We start from the raw sequence: 26,748 nt of genomic DNA on the forward strand, positions 1-26,748 counted from the left end.
TCCCCTAGGGGGCTCCGTAATCAAGTTTATTGCTTTGTAAATTTAACCAGTAATTTATTTCTAGTTTTGTTCTTCTTAAATCTAATGGCATATCTCCCATTTCTACTTCTATTGCAGCTGTTGGTGTGGTTTTAAATGCTCCAGTACATACTCTTAATGCCTGATGTTGAATAATGTCTAATTTATTCAGATGTGTTTTAGCTGCTGAACCGTAAACTATGCAACCAAAGTCTATGTTAGATCTTATCATTCCAGTATAAATCTGCTTCATTGATTTTCTATCTGCTCCCCAGTCACTGCCAGCCAAGCATCTTAAAATATTTAAGATTTTTTTACACTTATCAACCACTTTTTGAATATGTATATTCCATTTTAGTTTTTCATCAAACCATATTCCTAAAAATTTTATACATTTTACTTGTTCTAATTTTTGATTATATAATTTTAATTTTATTTCCTTGTTTATTTTTTGTGTGAATATCATTACTTTTGTTTTTTCAACTGAAAACTTGAATCCCCATTGCAACGCCCATTTTTCTATTTCAATGATAACCTTTTGTACTTTCTTTACAATATAATCTACATTTTTCCCTCTTTTCCAGACCGCTCCATCATCTGCAAATAATGAACATCCTATTTCTTTTCCAATACCATTAAACACGTCATTTATCATAATTAAGAACAGTAAAGGACTTATAATGCTTCCTTGCGGAGTTCCATTTTCTACCTTATATTTTTCTGAATACACTTCCCCTATTCTCACTTGTATTTTTCTATTTGTTAAAAAGTCTTTAATCCATTTAAATAATTTTCCTTTAATATCCAACATATATAGTTTAATCAATAATCCCTCCACCCACATCATATCGTATGCTTTTTCTATATCAAAAAATACTGCCACCACATTTCTTTATTTACTTGTGCTCTTCTAATTTCATGTTCTAAACATAACGTTGGATCATTAGTGCTCCTCCCTTTTCGAAACCCACTTTGATATTTTGATATATATCCTTTACTATTTAAATAATAAACCATCCTATTGTTAATCATTCTTTCCATTATTTTACATAAATTGGATGTTAAAGCTATTGGTCTGTAGTTTCCTGGGTTTGAATGATCTTTTCCTGGTTTTGCTATTGGTATTATAACTGATTCCTTCCAATTCATTGGTAATTTTCCTTCCTCCCAAATTTTATTATATAATTGCAATAATATATCTTTTGATTTTTCACTAAGTTGCCTTATCATTCTATAACAAATTGATCTTTACCTGGTGCTGTATTTTTTGTCTTCCTAAGTGCAGAATTCAATTCAGCTTTTGTGAATTCAACATTTAACAAATTGTTTGTTTCTTCAACACTCTCTAATAGCTCTTTATATTTAAGTTTTGTATTTTCTCTCCCTTTCCTTCCCTCTTCACTTATATTTTTTGAACTATGAACTTTACTAAATGTTCTTGCCAATATTTCAACTTTATCTTCATCTCTTACTATATTTATATTATCCATTTTTAATATAGGGTATTCAAACTCTTTCTTTATTCCATTCATTCTTTTAATTATTTTCCAAATTTTTTCTATTTTGGTTTCTCTCCCTATTGTACTACAGAAATTCCTCCAATATTCTCTTTTTGCATTCTTAATAGTTTTTCTTACCATTGCTTGCTTTCTTTTATAATCAATTAAATTCTTATAAATAGGGTTCCCTTTTAATACCTTAAATGCTTTATTTCTTAACTTTATTGCTTTTTTACATTCATCTGTCCACCATGGCATCATTTTCTTATCATTTCTACATCCTGTTTTCTTTATTGAATTATCTGATGCTTCCATGATTATTTTGCAAATTCCTAAATTGACATCATTTATATCCATTGTCATATCTACTTTCTCTAAGTTTATTTGACTCAAGTACCTAAATTTAATCCAGTCTGCTTTATTAAAATTCAGTTTTTTATTTACCTTTATATTCTTATTTAAATTTAATCCTACCTTAACTACAATGGGATAATGATTACTACCTATTGTTGTATTTTTATCAATGAACCACTCGCATATACCAGCTAAAACATTTGAAACAATTGTTAAATCAATAACTGATTCCATCCCTGTTCTTACATTAATTCTTGTTCCCTTCCCATCATTAATACATACAAGATTTTTCATTTCCATTAATTCTTCTATAACTTTTCCATTTTTATCATTACATTTACCCCACAATGTACTATTTGCATTAAAATCCCCACACCAAATTACTTTCCCTTCCAAATATGCAGTTAACTCCTCCATTATTTCAATTGATAATGTTTTGCATGGATTATAAAAATTTATTATTTTAAATTTACCTTCTTGTTCCCATATTTCAACTACTATATATTCAAGTTCCTTCCCCTTCCCTAATACCTGATATTGTATCCCTTGTTTTATAAATATTGCACATCCTCCTCCCCCTCCCTCCTGTCGATCTCTTCTTACACTATTATATCCTTTAATCACAAAATCTAATGTTGTTTTTAACCATGTTTCCTGAACACAAATAATTTCTGGTTTTTCCTCAAGACCATCAACATAACCTTTAAGTTCCTGTCCGTTAGCAATTAAACTTCTTGCATTCCATTGTAATATTAACATTAATTATTTTCAGCTGGTGGTCCTGGTCTCCCATCCCCCTCCAGCTTTTTTATATTCTCCCATGATCCCTCTTTAAACCCCAAAAACTTTTCTGCTCCTCTCACTATTATTTTGATTTTCTCAGTTTTATGCTTGGCTTGGTCAGTGCAGTTGATAACATATGCTACAAATAATATTAATTTTTCTACTGACACTGTGATATTTTCTTCTAACTGTACTTTGCTTTGCTGTGGGATTTGGTTCACTGTTTGTTCACTCTTTCTTGTTGTCTGTTCCTTCACATTTTTAACAGCTTCTGCATAACTAATGTTTTTGGTTGTTTTAATCTGAATGATTTCTTTTGCCTTCTTCCTTACCTCACATCCTCCATACGTAACTCTATGTTGCCCTCCACAGTTACAACATTTTTCTTGTGCTTCTTCTTTACATTCCTCTATTTTGTGATCTTCACCACATTTTGGGCATCTCTGCTTCCCTTTACAAACTGCAGCTATGTGTCCATACCTTTGGCATTTGAAGCAACGAAGTGGTGGAGGGATATATGGTCTGACCTGAAAACTGAAATATCCTATTTTGATGTTTTGTGGCAAATCCTTCTCTTCAAATTCAATGAGAATTGACAAACTTCCTACTCTTTCTCCATTTATTGTTCTTGACAATCTCTTCAAGTTATTCACTTTTCCTCCTGTAATATTCTTCTTAATTTTCTCAAGATCTTCATAGAGGGATCCCATAAATCACTCCTCTAGTTTTTTTATTTTCGCCTACTATTTTTTTCTCCATCACAGTTTTTTTATATATATTATCCACACTTAAAGCCTTATTTTTTTTGTTCTTCATTTTTACAAACTACCAATAAATTTCCATCTCTCAATATCTTCACCATTTCAACATCTCCAATTTTCTTTTTTACTTCTCTTGACACCACTATGGGGCTGATGTTATTCTGTTCTTCTTCATTTTTTAGTTTTAATATTATTTTAACTTCCTCCCTCACAACTTTCCTTCTCACTATTCTTTCTTCTTCAGAGCTACTTTCTTCCAGTTCTCTTTTATTTCCTTGAATATCACTAATACTCCTTCCTTCGTTTATTTTTTGTCTTTCCCGTCCTCTCCCTCTTCCTCTCCCCACTGGCGTCCACCCTTCATAATCCATGTCTTCCTCATTCCCTGTCTCCATTTCCATCCAAACCATTCACATACCAGCTTATGCCAAATCCGCCTTTTCCAACTCCAATATACGTTTTCGTTTTCGTTTTGCCGCGCTCACAACCGTCCAACCTCTTCCTCAAACTCCGACACCACCGGCCTCAAGCCTGTCTGCTGCGCTCCGAACGAAACAACCGCCAGCTGTTGAAAGGGGCGGGACAATCAACTCCATTGGCCGACGCGAAACCAGACCGCGCCAGCCATTGGCTGCTCAAACCGCCAACAGAAGCTAACACTAAAGGCCTATTTCACTTTTTTTTTTTTTTTTTGAAGATTTACGTAATTACCTTTTAGTTCTTTTGGTAGAATAAGACATTGAATTAACATCTATTATTATTCTTTTTTCTTGTGTTTTTAAACACTGGGTTACACTATACCACACGCTTCCCTTATGGAAATTGCACAAATATTCTAAATATTCTGCCTCAATCAATTCTGAAAACTTACATTTTGTGTTTACAAGATAATAAGATCCGTGTCTGTGACTGATAATGATAAACCAAAGAAAACGTCAAAGTAAGAATAGAAAACTTATTTGCTTGAAGAAAGCACAAATGAGTGCACCAATAAGACAAATGAGCAGACAGAAGTCAGTGGCTGAGTAATCTCAGCTGAAAAAAGCAGCTAAAGGAGACAGACCAGACTAAAACCATCTTCAATAAGAAACAAGGTTTTGTGTGTTGCAGAGCAGCAAGTGTAGATTGGACAAGTTAGATTTTGTGATACAAAAGTTTTGGATCAAGATTTTTTTTCTTTTGGGTGAGATTTTCTTATAAAGTGTTGCATTTGAAGGGTCATGACACTGAGATTCATGTGTGTAAGAAGTCTCTAGCTTTTCTTTTTTTCTTTAAAAAAAATTTATTTTTCTTTCCCGTGACCCGCTGATTCCTCTGCGGGTCAGTTTTACACCTCAGCTCTCATGACTGAGTCCCGATTTCAGCCTTGCATGGGCTGGTCCAGGTCCAGGCCAGGGGCCGGGTCGGGATCTTGGCCCGCCCCTCTGAGGATTCTCTCCTCCCTCTCCGGTTTATAAAACATTGGAGCATCTCGCACTAAGTGGTGTTAGCCAGACAACGGTGCTCGGTTGGAAGATGGCGGAAAGAAGCGTCCAGACCCGCCCCAACTGGCCGTGACCGGTGGAGAACAGGACCTGTGTGTGTTGTCGGTTCCCTGAAGCAAAAAGTTGTGGTTCAGCCCAGAAACAGAAGCCTGCAGATGAAGGAGGACTTCAGCGCTTGAGGAGTTGAACATGAGCCGCCACGCAGGTACGGACGCCTGGCAGACAGGTGCTTTGTATCCCGACACACCGAGGCCCTGACACGGTCCACAGCTTCGTCGTGGTTTGTCTCCTCCTCCCTCCGGTTGGGAGTTGTTTGCAGTCTGTGGAATGTGCTGCGCCGGTTTCTCTGCTGCTCATAGAACAGGAACGGCTGGAAAGTCGGGTCGGGTCGGGCGTGTTTCCAGTAGAAATCCTAACTTTGCGCCAAACTTTGCAGGCATCCATACGCCGGTGCAGGACCGCGGCTCCTCTCCGCTGCTGCCCTCAGACCATGTGCTGGGTTCTGGAGCTGTCTGGTTCCCTGGTATTTCTGCTTTTCATAGTTTTTTCTTTACTTTACATAAAGTAATGAGAATATGGTTTATATAAGCTGATTCTGCAGGTGTTTGTGAAGACTGAGTTGAAGTAAAACATACAGTGACAGATGTACCAGTGTCAACTCTTTGCTGGTTCTCTGCTCTGTTCAGGTGTGTTTGACCAGCATGGCTGCCCTCTCATCATATTCCCAGCGGATGGTCAGGACAGGCTTTTGGAACTCAGCAAAGCAGAAGTTGTGGACTTCATCCATTACTTCCATGCCTTGCTCACGTATGTTGTGTTCAGACTAAACCATGATGATTCTGGGATTGTGCAGACTGGGCAGTCATGGTGCAGTAACATTTACTGTTTTTGTCTGCAGTAAGAAGCAGGAGAAACAAAGTCTAGTTTCTGTGGTTGCTGATCTGAGGCAGGCGTCACCACCAACCACCAGGTTCATCACAGAGACTCTGCTCCTCTTGGAGGTATGTGTTGTTGCTGTGGATCCTGTCTGGGTCTCCACTGGTGTCAGAACATGCTTTTCTGCACAATGTATTTGTTTTGTAAATGTTAAACCTCTTAATTTTTCCTATAGCTACATGCTCTTAATCTACAGATGATCATCTCTGTGTTTCTCTTAAGTTCTCAGATTGATTCTGTAGACATGCCTAATGTCAACACTTGTGTTTTCAGAGGTTGTTTCATTTCAAGATGCCCAAAATGTGAAGACTTTAGAACTTTATTTTAAAAGCAGACATGAGAGATCATGCATTTAGGAAGGAACAATAACAGCAAAAATGTCAGTAAACGGTACAGTTGGGGTTTAGTTAATGAAACTTGATGTAGACATTTATACACCGTTGGCAAACGAGACAATTTGTTGCCAGATCTTGTTCCAGGCAGTGTTCTGTAAAGTGTAATGTTGTATTTAACTGGAAAAAAAAGTGAGTCAATTTATCTTTCCTTTGCTCAAGGTTTTGAAAAACACTCGATTAAATTAAGTCCAGTGAGTTTTGGGGTGTAAAACTAATTTTAAAGTTGACTTTAATCAAATTAAGTGGATTTAACTTTTTTCTTTTTTTTTTTCTTTTTTTATATTGTATAGTTATACCAGTGCTTCTCAATTCCAGTCCTCAGGCCCCCCTGCTCTGCATGTTTTAGATGTGCCTCCATTCCAGAACAGCTGATTCAAATGATTGTATGACCATCAAGTGCTGTAGAAACCTGTTAATTACCTACAGATTCAATCCAGGTGTGTAGCAGAAGGGAAACACCTAAAACATGCAGGGCGGGGGGCCTGAGGACCGGAATTGAGAAACACTGAGTTATACTAAGCCCTTGATTTAAATAAGTTGAGGGCCTTTTGAGGTAAAAATGTTTTAAAAATTGACTTAATTTACGGTGCACGCTACTGTGTGCGACCTAGAGTTCTAAAGATCTATGCTTGTGAAAGTCAAGCAGTGTATCTCCCAGACAGAGAGAAGAGCTCTGCTGTTACATGAGGAGGGAAGAGAAAACTGTCTCTGCATCACTAGATCATTAATGTAACAACGTTCTGCATTAAGCTAACCACAGTCTCCCTGGTCTGGCAAATCGCTAACCTATTCTAATCTTTCATGTTCTAGTCTCATCAGACCATCCACTAACTTTCAGGCTTTTAGGTTTCTGGGGCAATTCTAACATGTCTGCTGGCGATTGTTGCAGCGTTCCTCTGGAAGTCTCCCTGATACCTTTTCATCCTACTTTAAGGCACAATCCAGTTGGTACATCATGTGATAGTTATAGTAGGACTTAATACCCAACATTTGACTGTAATCATTTATACTCGTTTTATGTAATGTGCAACAGGTTTAAGATTTAAATCTCATGAAGCCCATGAATATATTTCATTGTTCTGGGACGGTACAGAGGCTCTTCTCAGTTTATTGCAGGTTTAAAGCTTGCGTTGTGTTTTCTACACCCAAGGATTTTCCTAACCATCTATATGATTTTAGCAGTCTGTCAGTAAAGATATTTCATTCAGAGATGACCTTATTGCATTGCTCAGTGCTACAAAGCTTGTGAGACTGAGGAATGGTTTCAGGATCAAGATGGTTTCTTTTTTTTCCCCCACTTCACATGATCAGCATCATGTGGCATCTTCAGGTCTGTGAGCCTCTATCTGAACTGCTCCTGCTTAAAAAAAAGCCGTATTCATTCAAACCCCTGAATGCTGTAAGCAACAGCTTCACAAAGGAAGCTGCTAAAGAAACTGTGTTAAGGGGAAGGTTTCTAATGTGAAGACAACTGGATAAAACCTATACAGTATAGGTCTAGAGCAGAACATGAGCGTCCCAAAAAAAATAGAAATATGGATTGAGAAAATGGGGAGGATGTTGCTGAGTTGATTGCTACCGTGTTTGAATTTTAACTTTACTTTTCTTTATTCAAAAGATCACTTTTGTTGTTTCAGGAACTGAAAACAGTTCTGGAAACGCAAAGTTTTTAGTAACTTTTGTTATTACTGAAACAATAAAAGTTGTTTCAATAACAAAACAATCAGCAGAAAAACAACTTTCTGATTGTTTTTCTTAAAGTATACAACCAAGAAAAACGATCAACTCCTTATGTAGAGAACCTACTTTAACAGAAGGTGCTCTTCACTCTGCCGCCATACTGGATGATGTTTAGGCAAATAATTTTATTTATTCTCTTTAGTTTTAAGAACACAGAGCAGAACAAATGTCTACTATATTTTGTTCATAGATTACAATAAAAGTATTTCTGAACATACTAAAACTCAGAATATAAATTAATAATTAATACTTTATTGAAAGACAAGTGAGGCTAAGAAAATCAGGTTTGGCCAAAATCTGTAGAATCCCAACACATCAGCACATGGTTCTGTTAAAATATTCTCTATTCAGAACTGCACAGCATTCTGGGAGATGTAGGCAGAGGAGAGGGTTTAGCTGCTCAACCTTTCATGGTGAGCTAAGCAAGATGGGTGGTATAAACTAATTCACTCACCAACTAACTGACTTACTTAAAAACCTGAGTAAGTTTCAGGTTTTGTCACTGTGCCTCATAACTACTTAAAACTAAAATAAAATGTTGTGGAATGAAAACCGCGATTAAAACGAGTCATGCCACCAGTTTGGCTGTATTCAGATATTTTAAACAAAAACGAATCAATAATTACCAACATCAGCTGATATGAAATGCGTATATTGTGATACGTTTTTCAGCCATATGGTCCAGCTCTAATTTTACCCAATTACCAATGTTTGGCCCTGATGTTTGTAATGTGGCAACTTGATGAAGCTTACCTAAAATTGCGTGCGCTGTAAGTAACCTTAATGTGGAGTAAGATCACAACTTCTTTGCCTGCACTAAAACATCTTTAACATTCCCCTTGATCTGATTTAACGCTTAATATCTGGAACCGTGGCCAACATGGACTGAACGACTTTGTTCACTTCCTCTGCTGCCATTGCTAAACTACAGACGACAATTCTAAAATGACAGAACGCCGATGTCAGTCGTTCAGAAGTACATAAATTGTTAAACCTCCAGGGAAGTTTGTCAGACACTAAGAAATGGCTGACAATTTCCTTTATTTAAACTCTGAAATACTTGAATATTGTGCCTGACAGCAAATGAGACAAATGTCGATTTAGATTCAGTTGTCCAATTTAGTCTGAGGAACTTTTGTGTTGGTTGGTCAGACCAGGTCTCGACAATCACAAAAACAGATACACAGCAGTCTGAATTTTGCTTGGGAAATATTTCAATATTAAGCAGGCTGTATTTCCTTTTTAAAAAATTTTGCTTTTAAATGTCAGTTATGGCACTGTTCCTATTTCATTGTAGGCTAAAGAACATTCTGTGAAATCTGTTATAAAATTGACTTTGTCCTAAAAGCTACATAGTACTCAAGCAGAGTGCATGCTGCCCCATTAGGAGACTGCTGTTATAAAACAGCTTTGTAATGGAGCAGTTGCCTGTGCCTCAGTTATGTATGAACATTGTTTTTTGTTCTTTTGTTGTTGTTTTTTTGCACAGTGACTAGAACAATTTGGACTGCTTTACTGGCGTGGATTTTCTTGCAGCCTGAAATTGTACATTTAGTAATTAATTCAAACAGTTTGAGCTGCTTTACTCTGGGTGGATCATGTCTACTGTAGTCCTTTATGAAATTTTTGTGGTTGGGGGTTGAAGGATCTCATGCTTGGTTATCATCAAAATGCCTTGGTGGAATTACTTGAAATGAGTATGATTAAGTGGGAGGTGTACATATTTTCCATAAATGAAAAGCTGCTTTGAATAAATTTCAGGCCTAATGGCAGCCTTTAGCTTTTCGAAGCTCTGCATTGACATCGTTTGTAGTGTTAAATTGGGCAATCAAAACGATTTGATATAAAACTTAGGCTAGAAAATGATCCATTCTGATTTTCATCTCCCCAAGTTCCTGTGCTGGACCATTTTGAACAGATGTGGCACTATATTTGGGATTGCATTGAGTTTGTTGTGTGCCATATGGGGAGTTACATGAAGTGATAAACGCTTCACAACCAGGTCGTGATCAGCAGGCATACTGTTGAATCTGTTTGAATCGTATTGGACTCTCACTGGGGTATCACCATGAGCCAGATACCTGAACCTGTCACTCTGCATGCACCAGTGTGTCTCCTCACTTCTGGCTTTACCTCCTTCTTTGTAGTTCTGGACAAGAGTCTGATGTGTTGTGTGCAGCGCGGTCTGTCGAGGCACAGTCTGTGAATTATTGAACTCTGCCATGGAGGTGTACAGTTTGACATGAATCTGAAACTATTAAAAATATTGTGCAGTGCATGTCCAACTTTAGTTGTTACTGACAGGAAGATAAGAAGTCTGGGCAAAATCAACCCAGTAGTAAAATAAAACTATATAATTTTGTTGTGAAACCTTGATTCAACTTGTCTATTGTGGAAGCAAAATCTGATGTCTGAAACACAAGGTTTGACTTTAATGGTTTAGTGACGCAAGTTTTAAAAGATACTTCTAATTTATGAACCTCCCTTTTCCAAGGAACACAAGCGAACCGTCCACAGTGTTTACATCATTCAGCCCAAAAGGAAAGATGCAGCAAAGCTCTTGCTAAAGCTCCTGGTCGGGTCAAAGTCCTGCAATGCGCCTTTCAGGGTATGTACAGCTCATCCTGCTGAGAGAAGTGCTGTTTCTAGTTTTGATATCTAACACTGCTCTGTCTTTGTCAGAATATCCTCCTGAAAGAAATCCCAGAGCTGTGGATCTCCATCGACCGGAGCCAGCTGCCAGCCTCTCTGGGGGGTTACTTTCTGTACTGCCACAGTAGCTGGGTTAGCTTTATGAAGGTAATGATGAACCGCTGAAAGAACGAAGCCAGTATCAGGAGAACTCTTCCAATGCCTCTCAGTAGAGCTAGTGAAACCTGGAGTACCTAATCATTTTGTCTAACTGTCTTTATTCAATAATTGCATAACAATAGAAATACCTATACAGTGGCTTGCAAAAGTATTCGTACCCCATGAAGTCTTCCAGAATTGTTCTTAAATCAGTTGGTGATGAAGAGCATTCTGTGTTTAACTTCAAGGTTTTTATTGATGCATATATTGCCGTGATGGGTCAGTGTGTGGTGTGTTGGTTACCATGGTGAACCTTGTTCAGAGACTGTCCATTAACAAGTGAAAGGAGTTGGCCTCAGGCCTGCATTCAGGCTGCTTATTGCGCTGAATAAATCTGAGCTAGCTGATTAGTTTACATGTAAACCAATGAGCTTCATTTTTGTCAATCAGGTTTTGACTTGTAAGCTTAGAAGTATGAAGAAGAGTATTGTGGTACAAATCTTTTTGCTATGCATCTGATTTTTCCAGCCATGGTGTAGCCATGGTGACGTGTTCCTGTGCCCTGCAGGAAATTGATGGCTTCGTTCAGGAGTTCCTGTCAGTGGTGCAGCGTTTGCCGTCTTGCATCTCCACGCTGCAGGCTCTGTCCAGGCTGCCGCTGCCCTCCAGCCTCAGCCAGCTCCAACACTTCTGCAGCACAAATGAAGCAACGTTCCTGCAGCTTAGGAGGTCAGGGCCCTCCTTATATTATCAGGTCACAGAAAGGTGATACTTAGACATTATCTGGATCATCTTCTTTAAACATTGAAACTAAATTTGTTAGGATTTTCTTTTCTTAAACAAGATGAGTCAAATGCTCTTTTTCTTGCTGAAAAAACTGTATTTTGGTGTAATCATCTGTCTTCAATTTGGGAGTGGAAAAAAAAAGTCAACCATATTGACTTAGTTTTATGACAGCAGGACATGACAGTCCAACTGAGACTCTTTCCTTCTCCCAAAGTTGGAAAATGATGTCACAATTCTTTACCTTAACTTTGTGTTACAGGAAGGAATTGTAACACAAAGTTACAGAAAAGGGTTAGTTAAAACCTTCAGGGTTTAACTAATTTGCTGCAGAGTTGTCCAAATCTCAAGGACTCAAAGAAGCTTACTCCCACACCAGAATAAATTACCAACCAGTTTCCACAAACTGGTTGGTATGAGTTAAAAAACTCATACAGATTCTGACTCCTTTGGTTCATCTTCATCCAGGCTGAAGTCTTTGGAATCGTTTTGGTCTCCTGTGAGCTGAAACTACTTTGCTCTGTATTGATGTCAACAAGGAAAAATCAGAAAGGATTTTTCCTGGTTTTCTTTTTAGCGAAAATGTTTTATAGAATGAAGCCAGTACATCAACCTAAGTGATACTAATACTGGCAGTATTGGTATTAAATATTTGCTTCTGGAGGCTCTTGTGAATTTCTGTATATCTGCTGAACTCCCACCATGCAGACTGACAGCCTACTGGTAGTCTAGGACATCTTAACAGCTTGTTGGGTGGGTGGGGATAGCGCGACCCACATTTGGAGGCCTTGAGTCCTCGACGCAGCCGTCGCGGGTTCAATTCCCGGACCGGCAACATTTGCAGCATGTCTTCCCCCTCTCTCTTCCCCTTTCCTGTCGGCCTACTGTCATATAAGGGACACTAGAGCCCACAAAAGACCCCCTGGAGGGGGAAAAAAAACAACAACAACAAAAAAACAGCTTGTTGGGTGATCCAGGTCCCACTGAAGATCTTCAGCATCTGCCAAAAACTAACTTGGTGTTGGTGACTAGCCAATGGGAGCTGGGGACAGAGGAGGGGTCAGGTTTACTTCTGCAGGTGGATAAAAATGTCTCTGAAACCTTTTGTACTTAAAGTCCAAATGGTGGGGAGAATGGGAGTGTCTGAGACCCTGTCCAATGGACAATGCAAACACCTAGTCTTTAAATATGTGGTCATCATTTACTGATTTCAATAAAATAAAAATCAAAGTATTGAAAATGCTGCCAATAGCTATGATGGTTTTAACCAAGAACTAAAAGAATCAATCTATGACTAATGTTAATCTGAACTTTTATTATTTTTATTTTTTAAGCAAACTGGTTTCAAAGTTGGCGCCACTAGAGGGCTGCAGTGATGTTTCACAGATCAAACACTCAATGTCATTTTAGTATTGGCTCATAATGTTTGAAATCTGATTTCAGTCACTCCTTCCTCTGAAGCAGCAGATACTAACTGAGCTGCTGTGTGTGTGTTTGCAGGGAGCTGGGGTTGGACGAGCTGCTGAAGCATTGTGAGGCTGTGTGCGAGAAGCTGCGCCACCCTGACAGAGAGCCATGCTACCAGGCCATGACTGGCACCCCCTTCTTCACCCAGACGGCCTTTGACATGTTGCAGAACCATAGCAGGTACACCAGTTCAGAGTTGTTTCCACAGATTGAACTGTTCGTGTTTATAGTTGTCCAGAGTTGTTCTGTGATTTTTTTTTTTTTTTTTTTTTTTTTTTTTTTTTTTTTTTTTATTTATTCCCCCCCCCCCAGAATTACTGCAGCTGTGGAGAAAGTGGAGCTGCTCTGGCAGCAGGCCTTTGCTAAGGCCCATCTGCAGCTGCAGGTGTTGCAGCTGAACAACAGCGCTCTGCAGGTGAGTCTGCTTGTTCAGCAGTCTGGTGGCTTTGCTTTCAGAAACAACCGTTGGTATCCTGTGGTGGTAAAGGTTCATGAGAGCTCTAAAAGCAGAGGCAGTTTCTGGGAAAAGGTGTGGACGTCCAGCAGCAGGTTTGCTTTTGGTTGCCGCAGCTCACTTTGGGGAAAACGACTGCTCTTCATCACACTTATGAAGTGATGAAGGACTAAGTGAATATTACATTATCTTTAATTTGAAGAAATGAAAACAAAGGATCAAATTTGAAAATCTGTTTGAAATAAAACGTGTTTCTCATCAAGACGTTTGTGTTTAACGGCCTTTAACTCATCAGTGGTTTAAGTCAGCAGCTCTGCCATCTGTCTCTATGAAGGACCAGACTGTACTTTGCAGCAATCCTCATGTGGTGTTGATATAAAACTGAACTCAGGATGAAATGTTCAAGAACACCAATATTTACATTTTCTGTAAACATGAAGACTAATTCTGGCTTCTAAGGAGATTTCCTATTCTCAATGGGACGTTATGCTCTGCTGCACAGGAGGATGGTGACCATGGTGATTGTATTTACAGATTATTGTGAAGATGGAATCTCTTCAAGAGAAGCTTCAGCCGTACAGAACGGAGATGGCGACAGATTCTACAACGACAGCTTTGCTGCTGTCTGAATTTGAAACATCCGTTTCCACTCCGGCTATGGTACAAAGCTCTGTCACTTCCTGCTGCCCCAGCAGTAGTGTTTCTGTGTGTCTGAGGATCATGATGTTGTGAGGTTATTCCCCTCTCCCCTCCCAGGCTCTGATTCGCTGTGCTGAAGATGTGATCCACACGTTAGAGGAGATCTCTCCGGTGAAGTCGTGGCATGAGGAGAGCTGGGCTCTGGAGCTGGAGAGGCAGAAGGAGAACCTTCACTCTGCTGTGCAGATTGTCCTCCAGAACCTCAGGGCTGTGTCCAGCTACCATCACTACTACAGCAAGGCAAGTGGCCATCATGCAAATACATGGGGTTATAAAGTGTGTGTGATTTACAGTATTCACATAATCTTGGACTAAACTGGGTATCTGCTGCTGTTGAGTCATGAGGTATAGATCATGAAACACACACACAGTGTGTGTGTGTGTGATTTACAGTATTCACATAATCTTGGACTAAACTGGGTATCTGCTGCTGTTGAGTCATGAAGTATAGATCATGAAACACACACACAGTGTGTGTGTGTGTGATTTACAGTATTCACATAATCTTGGACTAAACTGGGTATCTGCTGCTGTTGAGTCATGAGGTATAGATCATGAAACATGTTCTCATCTGATGATGAATGAATTGTTGTAATTTAGGCCGACAGGTGGTACAGGCTGGTCCTCAGTGATCGCTTCCTCCCAGAGCTCCTCTCAGGAGTTCATGAAGAGCAACAGAGTAACAGTTTGAGGACAATCCCTGCATGGAGGCAAAGACTTTCCATCTTCCTGAGGAAGAATCCTCCTCCAGAAATGGAGGAGCTGCTTCACCTGTCCCGCCTGTCCACCTCCATCCCAGATAATGAGGTGCAACAGGCGAGCAGACGTCTTTCCCAGAGGTAAACGTCACTATTGCACTAGGAGTGATGCTCAATGTTTTCTTTAAAGTAGCATGATAGTCCACCATAATGCAAATTTGTGCTGTGGTAAATGAAAGCTAGTTCCATGTGTAGCAGCTGCTCCTCGTTTTCCCAGCTGAATCCTTGATGGTAGCTGGGATGGGTGATGTACACAAAGGATTTGATTCAAAACCTAGAATGTATTGCTTAAATTATCTCAAATAGAATAAGTAAAATTATTGTCAGTTTATCCGTTCCACAAAGGACACACTGCTCTAAAAATCCACAGGGCTACTGCATCAGTTAGTTGTAGTATTAAACTCTCCTCAAAAGCTGCATGTTTCAATTAGATAGAAAAGGAAAATTATAATTACCAGAAAAATACTTGAAAACATCAGTATTATAAAAGCAGGTTCTTACTGTTGCCATTAGCAACATGGTGAATTTGTATTTTGCATAGAAACAAATGACTTTTGTTAATTATGAATCAATATTTTCTAGACTTACTGAAAGGTTTAATTAATTTAATATTTATTTATGAAGAAAACATTGAGACATCTTTAAGTTCAATTGGTGGTTGTTGAACCAAATCTCGTCCCTGTCCACTACCCACTCAGCTCCTTCAGACTAGCAGCAGCAATTAGCAGACACCTGGTGGAACTGTGGATCTGCTGAGCTCATTATAGGAGCTACTTCTCAGAGCAACATTGGTAGAAATGTTAAAGGGTTAATAGAGGAGCCATGTTGGGATGACTTCCTGAAGGCAGAGTTTCAGAAAGAGCAGAAGTTTTTAAAGAAACGGAGATCAAATATGAAGCTCAAGTTCAAAGTCCATTTTTTTTTTTTTTTAAGTTTTATTTATTTATTTTTAATAACTGAATTGCATTATAACCTGAGTAACTTTAACAACTGAGGGTAACATAGTGGTGTCATCTGCAAATGTCAGGAATGTGAAGGGCAATTACTGCTCCTGCTTCAGTCAGAGCTTGTGATGCCTGAACATAAATAATCTGCTGTCAGATTATGTATTTGCTGAAGTCACTGTGACTTCAGCAAATGTTACTTTGAGAAACGGTGTTCTGTTTCTCACCAACAGTTTAGTTGTTTTCCTGGACCAGCCCTCAGCTGTTTCTCTCTTTCAAACGTCAGGTGCATGATTCTGAGGACGCTCCTGATGTCCTCTGGTCCAGTGTCAGTGGAGCAGCTTCAGCTCGCCCTCCAGTGGCAATATGAGATGCTGCATGAAAATTGGAACTCTGAACTTTGTCTAAATCATTTGGATGAAGACAAAGGGTTGTATGAGGGGGATCATGCAGTCTGTGGAAGCGGCTTGGAAGCAGGGAGTCATCCTGCCGTGTTGCTTTCGGCTGCCGCTGTCGGGCCGGCGTCAGCGGATCGGAGCGCCCAGCTGGAGGCTACAGGAGGAAAAGATGAAGTGGAGAATTTCCAAAAATTAACTAGGATCTCTGATCCTACGACGGCTGCTCCAGGACAACCCAGCATGCAGGAGGAAGGTAGCTTCAGCGCTCCAGGAAGTGAAGTTGACAGAAAGTTTGGCTCTGCCCTCCCAGCAAACTTCTCCAGTTCTAGCATCCAGATTATCCCAAAAGTAGAAGCAGAATCCCTGAACTTGGAGATCATGGTGAAGCGCTCTGCTGCCCCCCCCACCAATCCCTGGCTTAGCTTGCCAGTAGATGATTTGGAAAATTCATACACAGTCACAATTACCCCAACACCCACTCCCCATAAGAAGCACTCTTGTGAAGATGATCCTGAACTCGGCACCATCAGTAACGTTCTGTCCAGCACCATCACTGACGGGAGAGACACAGAGGCCCCCATCCTCCTCTGGTACTCCTACGACCTGCATGAGGAAAAACCAGAAGCAGACAGGTAATGTTCTGGACCATGTGGACATGCAGCCACCTCAGCTTTGATGTACAGCAGTACTTTCTTACAGTAGCTGCATTTGAACAAAATTCCTATTCAAGGTTTCCCCCAAAAATCTCCTAAGCCCTGTGGTTGGGCACTAAGAGAGTCATTCATCCAGTAGACTGTCATGTTTTTGAGTTTAAAAAAAATGCTTAAAGTTGACAGAAAATTTTAAAATATCCCTCGATAATTATGTTGGTGAAAGATTGAAAAATTAATACCTGAACACCAACTATAAAGACATAAAAAATGCAAACATTCTAAAAAGACTTGAATACATAAGCAATGCTTAGTCTGGTGGGCTGCCAGGCTTCTAATACACTGAGGGGAAACCCTGCAATTCCAGCTGGTCACATTTGCACTATAGACATCTGGGAACTTTGTTGCCCCTACAGTAGACTAGAAAAATCAGCAAAGGCTCTTCCTGTTAGGAGAGAGAGGTTCAAATCCAGAGGGTGACCTGGTGAGCGAGCTGCAGTCTGCTCTTAGATCAACCCTGAGTGTGTGTGAGACAGTGTTGTTTTAATCACCTTTTTAGATCAACCATGTTGAGATTATGGCTCTCAACATGGTTGCAGAGTGGATCTGTGAAGTGACGTTTTGCTCTGTTTTCAGCATGGCTGATGTGTTATTAACCAACTGGGAGGTGAAGGAGCAAGAGAATCTGAGAGAGGTGGAGAGAATATTAAACCAGGCTGGAGGGATCCTGGATGTAAGTGATCCAGTTTAAGCACCCGGGTGCTGAACCTCCACACTCTGCTCTGGGTTGGTTCCCAGCCTCCCAAGAGCTCAGACTAGCATCACAGGTCTCTGTTTTGTAGGAGGAGGAGAATGTTTTGGCTCAGGAAGCTGAGCTGGACGCTCTGCTGCAAGACGGAGAGGGGAAGGATCTGTGGTCACCGTGGGGCAGCAACCAGCAGCGGCACCAGGTCTTTACATAGCACATGTTCCACTTTACTCTGAAATAAAACGTGATCATAACTGAAAATAATATTCCAGCTATTTCTGAAATGAGCAACATGCTTTGTGTTTTTAGCATCTTTGGTCCATGAGAACTCGGCTCCTTGTTTCACAGTAACTGCTTCAACTCGGAGCTGATTGGTCAGCATGCTTTTTAAGGCTGCTGTAACCACACCACTAAAACATTTACATGTTCAGACTGTTTTTCTAACGTTGCATATTTCTAGGGCTCAACTGACCTGGGGGACGTTGATGGTGGCCGGCAGCAGCTCAGTCAGACCAACTCTATGATGGACAGCGACGCCTGTTCAGATGCTACTGATTCCTGTTCAGACAAACAGCTGACCAGCAGGCTGGACCTGCTGGGTGAGATGAGGCATGGTTGTGTCCCGGATCAGCTCCTGCTCAAAGTCCAGGAGCTGAAGCTCGGCGCAGGCCAGAGGCCATCAGAGGGTGCAGCTTCCACCTCGCCACATCCACCAGGCCTTCACACAAACAGGGAAGCTTTCTGGTTGCAACTGGGGAAAAGAGAAGGGGAGATTGAGAAGACCTTAAATAAAGCACCTCGTCATGAGGACATGGCTCCAGAGTCTGGGAGGTGTTGTGTATCGGATGAGTCTGGAGAGGACGCTGAGTTCCTGTCAGAGACTGAGTGCAGCGCTGCAGACGGTGCTGTTGGAGAGAACCCACAGCTGTCTGAGGGTCTTAACGTTGGTGACACTAGTAGAGTTTCTAGTTATTGTGATTTGAAGGAATCTTTTGTGGATGTCCAACCTCCGATTGTCCGTGGGAAAGAGCTGAATGAAAAGCGATTGACCTCTGAACTGATGCCACATGATGGGGAGTTTGATCCAGGAGGAAAACAACTCCCACTTCCTGTTTTGGAGCCAGAAACTGCTTCACTTCCTGTGAATGGTCGCCCAGCTGAACATGAAAAGGCGCCTGGCCCAGTTCCAGCCCGACCCAGTTATCATCCTCAACTTGATTTAAAGCCTGATGCACCCAGAAGGGTGGCTACAGATTGCAGGAAGGATTTTCTCCATCCCAATGTTAAAGAACACATTAACAACAATAACCATTTAGTCCATGGAAATGAGGAGACTGTTTCTGAAGTGACTAATGCAGAGAAAGCGGATCCCTCCATGGTGGCTGCTGGGAAAGATGAGCAGCAAGCAGAAGTAGACCTGCAGCCAGTCCTCCAGATGGCTCCCATTCAGCCACTGGAGTTTGACCTAGGAGGAGGAGAAGAAGACAAAGACCATCCTGATGGTATTCTGAGCTCTGACTCTGTGAGGATATCAGACCATGTGACACAGAGGGTTCAGACCCAGTTTAGGGAGTATGACATTATCCAGGTATTCAATGTTTTCATGTATAAATTAGTTGGTTTAGGACAAGCTCCTAAAACGCATAAGGAGTGAGTTTGGTTTCAGTAAAGAGTTATAAACTCTGTTGGGTCTGCTGCTTACAGGTACAGATACATGTTGCAACCCAAAACTCAGTGACCCAGAAAATTAAAATATATATATTTTTATTGATCTTACCCACTGTTATGAAGAGAAATGTTGGTGTTTTGTAAAGTGTGTTAATTTCCATGGACTTGGTAGTTTGTTGGGCTCTTTATGCTTGAGTCAGTGCGCCGTGGGATGGAGGTGGTCGGTGTTTCTGTTGAGCCCAGCAGCTGCCTTCAGGTCTTCTGCCTTGCTGGGCCTGCAGCCTCTTATTTTCCTCTTGACATTCTCTTTGGGTTAAAGGTTAAGGGTGTTTGCTGACCAATTAAGGACAGGAACACTGTGGTCATTGAAGCAGCTTTTGGTACATTTGGAAGTGTTCAGGTGTCGAGACCTGCTAGAAAGTAAAACCAACATCTCCATACTGCTAGTCAGCAGAGGAAAGTATGAAGTGCTCCAGACCAGTGCTTCCTAACCCTGGTCTAAAACATGCAGGGCAGTGTGCCTGCATGTTTTAGATGTTTCCCTGATTTGGATGATACCAGGTTAGTAAACACCTGTCAATTGAAATCACCTGGACTGAAACAAGGAAAAGCCTAAAACATGCAAGGCAGAGTGCCTGGAGGACCAGGGTTAGGAAACACAGCTCTAGACTGCTGCATCAACTTGGACTTTAGAAAACCCAGCAGACCAGAACCAGCAGATGTTATGGTGCCCCAAACTGTCAGTGACAGGAAAGCAGAATGGATTCTGTGCCTCTCCACTCTTCCTCCAGACTTTGGGAGCTTAATTTCCATTTAAAATGCAGAATTAACTTTTATCTGAAAACTGAACTGGACCATTGCACACCAGTCTAGTTCCTCTTCTTCTTGCCCCAGGGAAGATGTGTGTGTTGTCTCTGGATCAGGAGTGGATTGACTCATTGCATGTAGTACTTGAGGCCTGTGTGTAGGAGACATCTGATTGTTCAGAACTCTGTGAAGGGTGCTGGAGATTTGTCCAGTCATCAGATTTCTCCATGACCTACTGACAGAGTGATAAACTGTTTAAAGGGTTGGGAACTTTATGCATGCGTTTTGAGTTAATTAGCTGATGAGCATTAGTTTTTAATATTGACTTATTTTTTTTCCTATTTATTATGAAATTTTTATTTTATATGTACCTGTAGATACTGGAGACATGAAGCAGTCTTTAAATCCTTGGCTGTTTTTAAATCATTACATTGAAACCAACATGAACCAGAGGAAAACTGACCTTTTTCTGACATCCAGCTTTCTTTCTTTTTCTTATTCTCATGGTTGTAGATTACAGATTTCAATGTCCCTGTCGTGCTGGATATGGGATCTGGTTTGATGAAAGCAGGACTTGCGAATCAAGACCTGCCAAACATTACATTCCCAACAATAACTGGCGTTCCAAAATATGAGGTGAGATGTTGGTCTGTTGGGAGATTTTCAGTTGATTAATCTTTTATAGAGATCTGGAATAATTCTGAAGTCCTCCGACTGTTCAGATGAGATGGATCATAGCCCTAATGGGTGTAACTGGATGAGATTTAAGTTTAGACTAAAGCAGAGTGTTTGTCTGCTTTAGCAGAGCAGAATGTGATTCACCATAAAGAATATTAGAACCTGCTCCTCATCAGAACCTTCAGCTGAGTTCCTCACTTTTCACAGGAATTATGGATTTAAAAGCAAGGGTGAAACAGAAATGATTTTCATTTCCTTTGGCTGAGAATTATATTTTAATCTCAGTCTACAATTATATATTTGTCTTTGCAGGAAACAATGAGTGGGGCCGTGGAGAAGGATCTCTACATTGGTCATGATGCTCAACACATGAGGGGGGTTCTGACTTTGAATCACCCCATAAAGAATGGGATCATTTGCAACTGGGAAGACATGGAAAAAGTAAGAAAATGTAGAAAGCTTGTCAATGATGGTGACCTACTGACTCAGAGTGAGACTATGAGATTGAATATGCTATTCATATTTCCTCAGGTTACGTTTGTTTGATATCAAGTTTTTCTATTAGGTTAGCATTTGCCTCAATGTTCCTGGGCCTGTGTGAAGCCTAAAGTTGCTGTGCTGCCTTTGACAGCAGCTTCTTCCTACAGAGCTCTGTGCTGTTCATTATAGCCTTATAGCAGGGCACTGCAAGTCAGCTCTATCAGCAAACTGCAGAACCAGAGTAGAAATGTCTGCGGCAGTTCAGTTCCTTACCTGGACTGGTGGGATGAGCTGCTTTCTGCTGCTGAGGTCTGCTGGGAGTTTAGGAACGGCTAACACGCCTCACTGTTCTACAGTTCACAAAGCTTTATGGAATCCAGAATTTCTTTTCTCTGGTCATAAAACTGAAATGATCACCATGTTGTAGTTTGACAATATGAACAATGGCTCCTTGGTTCTTAATGGGGAAGTATTGGATTATAAAGTCCAATCAATGACTGGGTTTGGAAACTAGCCTGTGGCTAGAAAACCTATGTTCAAAACACTGTTTCTCTGTTTTCAACATGGAACATTGTGTAATGTGCTGTCCTGGATTAGGTAAATTTCAAATGAGTTTTCTTGACACCCTGAAGCTCTTGTTTGGGGAAGTCGTGTTTAGGACTCGTACAGCCCAGTTCTTCAGGCTTTTCCTTTACTTCTAGATCTGGGAGTACACATTCCAGCAGCTGTGTGTGGATCCAGAGGAACATCCTGTTCTGTTGACCGAAGCAGCCATAAACCCTCTGGAGAACCGGCGCCGCATGGTGGAGATCATGTTTGAGAACTTTGGTGTTCCGTTGGCGTATGTGGCCATGCAGGCAGTACTTGCACTGTATGCAGCAGGGAGAACCACTGGTAGGTCCTGCAGCCACTCGCTTGTCTGCACACCTTCTTCAGGGAGACTTTTTTTTTTTTTTTTTTTTTAACTTGGATTTTTCTAAAACCTAAATGTTTCACATTCTAAGTTGCCTAGTTTTGTTGCTAATGCATGGGCCTGATGACCTGTTTCTAGGTGTGGTGTTTGACTCTGGAGAAGGCGTGAGCCACAGTGTTCCTGTGTTTGAAGGATACAGTTTGCCTCATGCAGTTCAGTGCTTCCCTTTGGCTGGTCTGGATGTCACATTGCAGCTTAAAAAGGTTTGCAGCACTTATTGGTGCTCTTAAATGTGACCAATTCTGTAAAATTATTTTGATGAATACGTTAAATGTTCACTTCAGTATGAGGCCCTCTGGATCAGTCTGCTTCAGGTCTAGATTTACTCTGTAACTTTTGTCTGGTGCTTTATTGGTTTCATGAGCCAAGATGTTAATTCTGCCTTGTTGTGCAGCCTTCAGTCTTTTCTTTTCTGCCTAAAGCTCCTGCAGGAACAGGGCGTCTGCATGCGCACAACAGCAGAAGATGAGATTGTGAGGGAGATGAAGGAGAAGTGCTGCTGTGTTGCATTAAATTATGAAACTGAGCTGAACCCGGGGCGTTCATCCTGCAGAGAAGTGCAGTACACCATGCCGGATGGCCAGATCGTTACCATGGGCACCGAAAGATTCAGGTAACGATGTACCAGTGACCGACATTTGGAGAGGTAAGCTGCTGAACAAGAGCTGGTAAAGAAACTGAGCAGGTTGCCTGTTCTTTGTACAGGCAACAAAGAACAGTTGCCTGTACAATGGTTCTTTCCACCATGTGGAACTTAAGGATCAAACCAAGCTCTTTATGACAGTCACTTCCTTCAGCACCATTTCATGATTTTGTGGGACTTCCTGAATGAAGCATACAGTTCAGCAAGTTTTGTTCAGAGGGTTGGTGCCAACCTGTACTTTGTTTAGTAGGCAAGCTGGGAACTGAAGGTTCTTGAGAAAAGTTTTAGCTTTTATCACCATATATACAGAAGAGTTGGATCTCTCTCCTGTAAGAACAGAAGTACAGTGGTTCTTAATGTCTGCTCCAGGCAGAACCTTTTTGTGTTTTCAGGAATGGGAAGTCTTTATCATTCTCTCCCACTGTAGCACACCACTTTCATTAAGTTCTGCACTTGAGTTCTTGTAATGTATAACATGTCCTGTCTACAGAGAGCTTTGTTTTTCTTGTGACTTCAGGTAGAACAAATCTCTGTTCTTGGACTGTGTGCTGCCTGAATACTGACTGTATATGTAGTGACTCCGATAATCTCCAATTACTGGCTTTAAAGCCTCATCAGGACAGGAGACCAGGAACACCTTTCCTAAAGCTGAACAGTTAATTCTAGCTGCTACTCTATCGGTCTTGTTGGTGCCAGTCTGTACATAGATCTGTTAACCTGTATGAACAGACTATATGTAGCAGATGTCCAGTAGCTCTAGCTGAGTTTTCATATTACATGTTTATGAGAATCATTGAATTAATCATCTCTGTCCGAGATTGGGCCGATGAGAAACTGCTGATTTGATCAGTTTCACAGACGGATGGCTGGAGGTGCAGCAGATGGAGTAGAGCAGAGGTCCTGATGGGAACCAATGCTCATGGTCCGAGTCTCCAAGATGTTCTGCCCCAGCCACACATACTGCCTCCTATCTGTCAGGAAGTTAGTGATCCACCTGCAGATGGAGTTGGGAATGTTGAGCGGAGAGAGTTTATATTTGGCTCGAGGCGACTGGTCGGGTATTCTTTAGAAAAATATCCAATAGTTCAGTCAAATCTCTCGAATTCTGTTCAGATCAAGTTGATGGTCTCTGACTGGTTTAACTCTGTGACAAATGCCCAACCTGATGTTAGGAAAGTTCTTCGACTTTCCTAACAAGCTTGAAGAATTCCATGCAGAACAATGTGGTGATTGAGCCAATTTCTCTGTCCATCCAGGGCAGCTGAGATTCTGTTTAATCCTGAGATTATTGGACGGGATCATCCTGGGATGCATGAGAGCATCTTCAAGTCAATCCTCAGGTCAGACATTGACTTGCGGCGCAGCTTTCTGGGCAACATTATTCTTTCAGGTATCCATTTTCCTTAGTTTCACTGTAAAATGAACTCCTTATGCTGCAGTGTTTTTTTTTTATATAATTTCATAAACGTTTCTGTAAATCTGACCAGTTTTGGGTGTGATTGCAGGTGGGAATACTCTGCTGCCAGGCTTGCCTGAGCGCCTCCAGGCTGAGGTGAAGAACCTGGTGCCGGCAGGCATGAAAGTGAACGTCTGCGTCACCAGCCCCAAAGACAGGCGCTTCCTGGTGTGGAGTGGCGGTGCGGTTCTGGCCAACCTGTCCACCTTCAACTCTGCGTGGATCAGCCGGGGAGAGTATGAGGAATACGGGCCACAGATTGTCTTCAGGAAGTGTTTCTGAGACAAACAGAATATTGCACTTCATAAATGACTTTTAGATTAAATAGAAAATGGACCTGCTGTGAGCAATTAGGAGTCATTTTAAGTATGTATTTTTATGTGTCTGTCATTTTGACTTTGGCCATCATTGTGAATTCTGAGCTATAAATTTATACTTAAAGCCAGCCTGTGTGTGTGTGTAATGTTTTTTTTTGTTTGTTTGTTTTGGGGGTGGTTTTTTAGAGCTGGTGTGTGCTTTGTGCTTAGTTATTTACCATGATGGCCATAAGTAAGAATTTTTTTTTAATGTCTGTTATATTTTTCAGTTGCGTCCTTAGAACGCAGGTGACTGTTTATGGTTGAAGAAGAGGAACTGAAGCTGGCTACTGACTCTGGCAAAGCTCTCATTGAGGAAAACCTCAGGATTCCGACTAACAGTTTTCTTAAAACGATCATTTAAAGTCGATGAAATGTTTTGTATGTAAGATTGGGGGACGATTGCAGAGCTGCCTTTTGCTTCAGTTTGCAGTCTAGAGATGTTCCAGCTGTCTGGTGAAAATGTGTTGAAATGTGCACTGATGCTCATCCCACATGTTCCAGGGGAAAACAGTAGATCCCAGTGAGTGACGTGTTGTAAGTTGGAGAAATGAAGCAGAGCTGACCTGATTACAGCTCGTTTGTAATGAGGAGCAGGTGTTTGAGAGGTTCTACTGCAAAAAATGTGGCGGGATGGTTAGTTATCCAAACCCAAAAGTGTTTCTTTTCTTAGTTTAAGCTTGATACTAAATACTTTCATGTGTTTGCTTTTTTTGGGGCAGGATGAGGTTCTGAATTTGTTCTTATGCTGCCCATGAAATAATTTTGACATTATGTCATTTTGCATGACTTTCTGCATGTTTGAGTGTTTCTGTAAACTGTCTTCAGAGGTTTGGTTTTTTCCATGTTGCCTACTGTTCCAGCAGTAGTACTCAGTCATACTCTCACTTTACTGTGACCTTTCTGTGAGCTGTTTTAATGGAAACTGTTTAGTCTGTTTTATGGCTACTTGACAAGTAGCAAATGACAAGTTGAACAATTTGTCACCCCAGTCTTGTTTGTCTCTTCTTTTTAAATAAATACTTTATTCATATTCTTTGTTTGATCCCTTTTATTATGACTAGATTACACAATTAAGCAAATCCTTAATTTAAGTATTAAAGTGCTTTTATATTTTATGGAGTTCAGTATTGTAAAAGATTTGTAAAGAAAAATTAAGACCCTTTGTTTTATGTTACCATCTTTCTCTTTTCTCTCTCATGGACCTTTCCTCTTTTTGAGATAAGAGTGTCCTCAGAGGATTTTTCAGATTTGCTGTAATACAGTCTGCTACAAAAGACCTTTCCTGCCATCACCATCTTCTCCTTAAAGAATGATTTTAATGAGCTGCAACATAAATTTTTCTTTGGGATTTTTGACGTTGAATTCATGATGTGGGATGTCAGGTCTATAGTCATTGATGACTGATGGGTGAATTTTCTTTGGTACTGGAACCAGGCAAGATATTTTCCACAGCAACAGAAGATGTTGCAGAATCCCACAGAGCTGCTCTGGCCTTCAGGACCTGCAGCTGTGTTCCAGCTCAGTCTCAACAGATGCCTCTTAATTTGACATCTACATACTGAAAAGGGGGAGATGAAGAGAACAGCAGCATTCCCTAGTTTGGTTTAAGACAAACTTATGGAACCTGGAGAGTCCATGACTGAGATGGAAGATAGAAGATCAGAGGTTTGACAGGAAAGCTATGGGTAAGTGGATTGGATTTCTGTTTGTCTAGGGAGAGGAGAGGAGGAGAATTATAGATTTGCTCCTGAACTGAAGAATCCATCTGATCTATCTGATTCTCCTTGATATTTGTGATCTTCTTCATCCCTGACCACACATCTTTGATATTTTTCTCTTTGCAGTTTTTTCCTGTACAGCTCCTCGACTTTGAGCTGCTTCTGTATACTCCTCAATAACTCCCTGGGTTTGCAGAAGTCCACAGTCAGAATAGACTTCTAGCAGGACATTTCAGACCACTTTGCATCCCTTGTGCTGGCAAGTTATATAAGTATTTACAATGTTTTGTGACTTTTGATTAAAG

General features: G+C 40.7%; 1 protein-coding gene across 1 annotated transcript; it reads left to right on the top strand.

Annotated features, from left to right (window-relative positions):
• The first annotated feature begins 4,883 nt into the window (after window positions 1-4,883).
• LOC122824849 lies at window positions 4,884-25,755 on the top strand. The gene is made up of 23 exons (XM_044105673.1): window positions 4,884-5,104; window positions 5,336-5,422; window positions 5,586-5,706; window positions 5,798-5,900; window positions 10,465-10,578; window positions 10,653-10,769; window positions 11,329-11,489; window positions 13,044-13,190; window positions 13,323-13,425; window positions 13,999-14,124; window positions 14,221-14,403; window positions 14,764-15,002; window positions 16,152-16,895; window positions 17,550-17,646; window positions 17,756-17,863; window positions 18,122-19,249; window positions 20,650-20,772; window positions 21,127-21,255; window positions 21,996-22,188; window positions 22,346-22,470; window positions 22,690-22,880; window positions 24,167-24,300; window positions 24,416-25,755. The coding sequence occupies exons 1-23, from the start codon at window positions 5,089-5,091 to the stop codon at window positions 24,646-24,648; spliced, it is 4,722 nt and encodes a 1,573-aa protein (XP_043961608.1). The 5' UTR covers window positions 4,884-5,088; the 3' UTR covers window positions 24,649-25,755.
• The last annotated feature ends 993 nt before the right edge of the window (window positions 25,756-26,748 follow it).

This window comes from Gambusia affinis, linkage group LG22, assembly GCF_019740435.1.
Source record: "Gambusia affinis linkage group LG22, SWU_Gaff_1.0, whole genome shotgun sequence".
NCBI classification, from domain to species: domain Eukaryota; kingdom Metazoa; phylum Chordata; class Actinopteri; order Cyprinodontiformes; family Poeciliidae; genus Gambusia; species Gambusia affinis.